This window comes from Tauraco erythrolophus, chromosome 25 (genome assembly GCF_009769465.1).
Source record: "Tauraco erythrolophus isolate bTauEry1 chromosome 25, bTauEry1.pri, whole genome shotgun sequence".
Classification (NCBI taxonomy): domain Eukaryota; kingdom Metazoa; phylum Chordata; class Aves; order Musophagiformes; family Musophagidae; genus Tauraco; species Tauraco erythrolophus.
In genome coordinates, this window is record NC_141489.1 from 7,032,030 (window position 1) to 7,035,594 (window position 3,565).

At 52.9% G+C, this 3,565-nt stretch overlaps 1 protein-coding gene across 1 annotated transcript; it reads right to left on the minus strand.

Moving 5' to 3' along the window:
- Nucleotides 1-1,638: 1,638 nt before the first annotated feature.
- On the minus strand, nt 1,639-2,535 carry LOC147527031 (feather keratin Cos1-1/Cos1-3/Cos2-1-like). Its single transcript, XM_086626492.1, has 2 exons — nt 2,427-2,535; nt 1,639-2,047 (listed from the first exon to the last, which is right to left on the minus strand). The coding sequence occupies exons 1-2, from the start codon at nt 2,493-2,495 to the stop codon at nt 1,721-1,723; spliced, it is 396 nt and encodes a 131-aa protein (XP_086482618.1). The 5' UTR covers nt 2,496-2,535; the 3' UTR covers nt 1,639-1,720.
- Between the last annotated feature and the right edge of the window lie 1,030 nt (nt 2,536-3,565).

Sequence of the window (3,565 nt, forward strand, 5' to 3'; positions counted from 1 at the left end):
CTGAGACTGTGGTAAAGCCCGCGCTGGAGCAATCTGATGGGGAAGGATTGCATCCTGCGGGTAGGACTCACTCTGGAGAAGTTTGTGGATTTTCCTCATGAGTACGGAATCCACTGGAGCAAGGGAAAAGGGTGTAAGGACTCCTCCTCCTTTAAGAAAAGGAGCAACAGTAACAACATGGGATGAACTGACCTGCACTCCCCCATTCCCTGTCCCCCTGCGCCACCGGGGGAGGAGGTAGAGCCAGGAAGAAAAGGAAAGGGGGTGATATGTTGTTTTTAAGATCTGTCCTTGTTTCTTTTTATCCTCTCAAGTAACTGTTAATGTTTCTTTTTATCCTTTCAGGTAACTGTTAATAAATTGAATTACTTTATTCCCAAGCCCAGTCTGTTTCGCCCGGGACCATGGTCGGTGGATGCTCCCTCTCTTCTTGTCTTGACCCTCAGTCCTTTTATTACATTTTTCTCCTCTCCACTTTATTGAGGGGAGGAGTGAGAGAGCGGCTGTGTGGAGTTATTTGCCGAATCGGCCTAAATTACAACACCCTGGGCCAGGGGCCAAGCCAGAGCTGGCCCCCATGGTTGCATTGGGTCAAGGTGGGCTTGGTCCTGACGCTCCTTGTCCCTGTGTTACCACCTGATCCAGCACTGCCTCCCACAGAAACCAGCCTGGGGAGGGGTGTCTCCAGTCCCCACCCTGTGCAGGGACCTCTCTGTCATCAGCTCTGGTCCTGTGGTGCTGGCAGTGTGTGGGGTCTGTGTGAGGGCAAAACCCAACACCACAGAGTTTCAAAGTCTGCAGATGTGGGAAGACCCCGGCCTGCATGCAGGAAGCAGCAGCTCTGCACGGGGCACAAGAGCCACTTCAGCCGCTGGGCTGAAGGAATGCTGAAGGAGCTTGGTGCCTGGGGGAAGGCACCCCAAAGCGTGCCTTATGGTTGGGTTGGTGTGTGCCCTGTGCCATTCAGGGACAGCTCACAGATCCTGCTGCTTGTAGAATCAAATCCCACTCTTACTGCCACGTCTGTGGGGGAATCTGCTCTCGCACAGCACCTTTCCAGACCAGACGTGGGTTGTGGCACTTGAGGGAGCTTAGAGTTGCTGCACCTGAAGAAAGCTGCTCCTTGCTCGGGAAGACAAGGTACCAAAGAGTAGGACTCACTGCCATGTGTCCCACCCTCCAATGCCTCCAGGAGTGATGAAGTGTATCCCTGTGTCCCCACATATTTCCTCTCCAAAGCAATGACTTTCTTCATCAGCAATCAGCATGCAGATGGAAAAACCACCTAAGGGACACAGGCCAGGTTGCAACATATTTTTAATGAGTTTAAAGAATGAAATGAGGTCACTCAAAGTGGAGGTCACCAGTGTGGGAAGGAGCAGGAACAGCCAAGCATCTCTTCTCCTTTTCCTGTCAAACTGCCCCACAAAAGCAGACAGGCTAACAGGTCACTCCAGGACGGTTTCTGGGTCCTCACAGCAGGCTTGGAGGGGAGCACGAGATTATGAAGAAAAGCAAGAAAAAGGGTGAGTGGGATATAGGAAAGGCAGATATTGGCCATGTTGTCAGAGAGCACAGGCTGACCCTTTCCAGTTTGCCCTTGCAGGGCAAGCCAGAGATGGTCAGCATCTCTTAAAACACTGGCAGGAGGTTTGATCCTCTGTCCAGCACCATGTTCGGAGTTCCTGGGGGTCCTTGTTCAAAGCCGTTGTCAGCATCTTTAGCAGGGTCGGCATCTGCTGCCACAGTAGCGGCTGGCAATGCAGGAGAGGTCAAGCGACCCAGAGTTGATGGGCACTCCATCACTGCTGAGGATGCTGCCAACAGCAGCAGAGGTGGAGGAACCCACAGCGGTGTTCTGTGGGAAGGAGCTGAGGATGGGACCGGGGAGGGTCACCACCACAGGAGAGGGCTGGATGACAACGGTGGAGTTCTGGCACTGCCTGATGCAGGGCTCGTTGCAGCTGTTGGCCAGGGGGGTGGGGCCACAGGGCTGGCAGGGACGACACTGGTCATAGCAGGACATGTCTTGGGTCTGGAGGTGCACCTGGGAGAGAGGGCAGGGAGGAAGAAAAAATGGAGGTGCATGAGGTGCAGCCTGTCACCACACCAGGAAGGAATCAAAGAACATGCAGGGTAGGAGGTGAAGGATGTGCAGAGATGTAAGCGGGCTTTTTGGCCTCATCCTGCCAGGGCCCGAAAAGATCCACTAGCTCCTGTGTGGCTGCTGCTGAGCCCCTGAGTCCAAAAGCCACCTCAGTACAGTCCCAGCTTCCCTCCATGCCTAACCTTGTCCCCACTTCCCTCTGCTGCGACAAGCAGCTCCAAGATCTGGCACAGCACAAAGCCAGTGTCAGCTGAGAGGTCCATTGAAGTGAGAGCTCCTTTTAGAGAAAGCAGAGAAGAAGAAGGGGCTTCAGACTCACCTGACTCCCAAGGAGAAGGAGGCACGAGAAGTGGATGAGAGAGTGAGGACCTGGGCTGGCTTTTATCATGGACCTCTACTGCCCCAGGCTGCCAGAGGCATCCCTTGGAGAGGTGATGATTTTCTGACAAGCTCCTCTTGAATGCAAAACATCCCAGCTAACGCCATGGGCTGTGTTTTGGCTTCCTGAATTGCTGCCTTTTCCTTTCCTGCTTTATGTCAGGCACATTCCCCAGTGAAGACATGTTTTGTGTTACAGGATGAGAGGCCCGAGCATTTCTGGTGCAAACCACATCAGCGTGGGCAGAGGACTCATCTCACATGCTGGAAGAGTCCAGGAAAGGACACTCAAAACAGACTAAAGAGCTGGCTTAGAAAACACACACTCACACGTACACACACAAAAATCTAGACCTCTAGTCATCTAGAATTAATTGAGAAGACTCAAGACAGCCAAAGAGAGGCTGACTACGTTGCCCAGGGTCACTCCACAGATGCTGGACTTGACAGAGTCATCGTCTTCATGTGAGTGTCCAAGGATTTAGGATGGCTGAGGGAAGATGAATCTGTGCAGAGTGCGAGCGGGAAGTGCAGCTGATGATTGTAACGTGCCCGGCTTGAACCCATTCACCCACACAAAAGCCCTTCCCACGCTCTCTGTCTGTCCCTCAGTACCATGGACATGGATATGGGGTTTAGCCATGGGGTGGAGGTGCTTGTAGGCTCTGGTGGGTCAGTCTGTGGGTTCACTTCTGTTGGCATGATGAAGCAAGCCCTGCACATGTGACCAGGTATGCAGGCCCTGCTGTGAGCTTGTGCTTGCTGGGGAGTTGAGAGGCCATGACTGGTCAATTGCAGGATCAGTGTCTCCAAGAAGATGATTCATCTCATTTCCCATGTACATCTGCTTTGGGATGGGATAAGTCCTGTGTGTGAGCTCATGCCTCTTCACTGACTGTGGGAAAAGTCTGTAGAATCTGTTAGAGCAGGTCCAGAGGAGGGCCATCAAATGTTCAGAGGGTTGGAACACCTCTCCCATGTGGAACGGCTGAGAGAGGTGGAGTTGTTCAGCCTGGAGAGTGTCTATGTCCTTTGGTTACATTTGAGATCACGTCTGGTGTGTTGTATCTAGGTTGGGGC

Excerpts from the sequence above, each read along its gene's own strand:
- LOC147527031 (XM_086626492.1), bottom strand. The coding sequence starts at position 2,495 with ATGATAAAAGCCAGCCCAGGTCCTCACTCTCTCATCCACTTCTCGTGC. Across the intron at positions 2,048-2,426 it reads TCCTTCTCCTTGGGAGTCAG|GTGCACCTCCAGACCCAAGA; the intron begins GTGAGTCTGAAG and ends CCTCTCTCCCAG.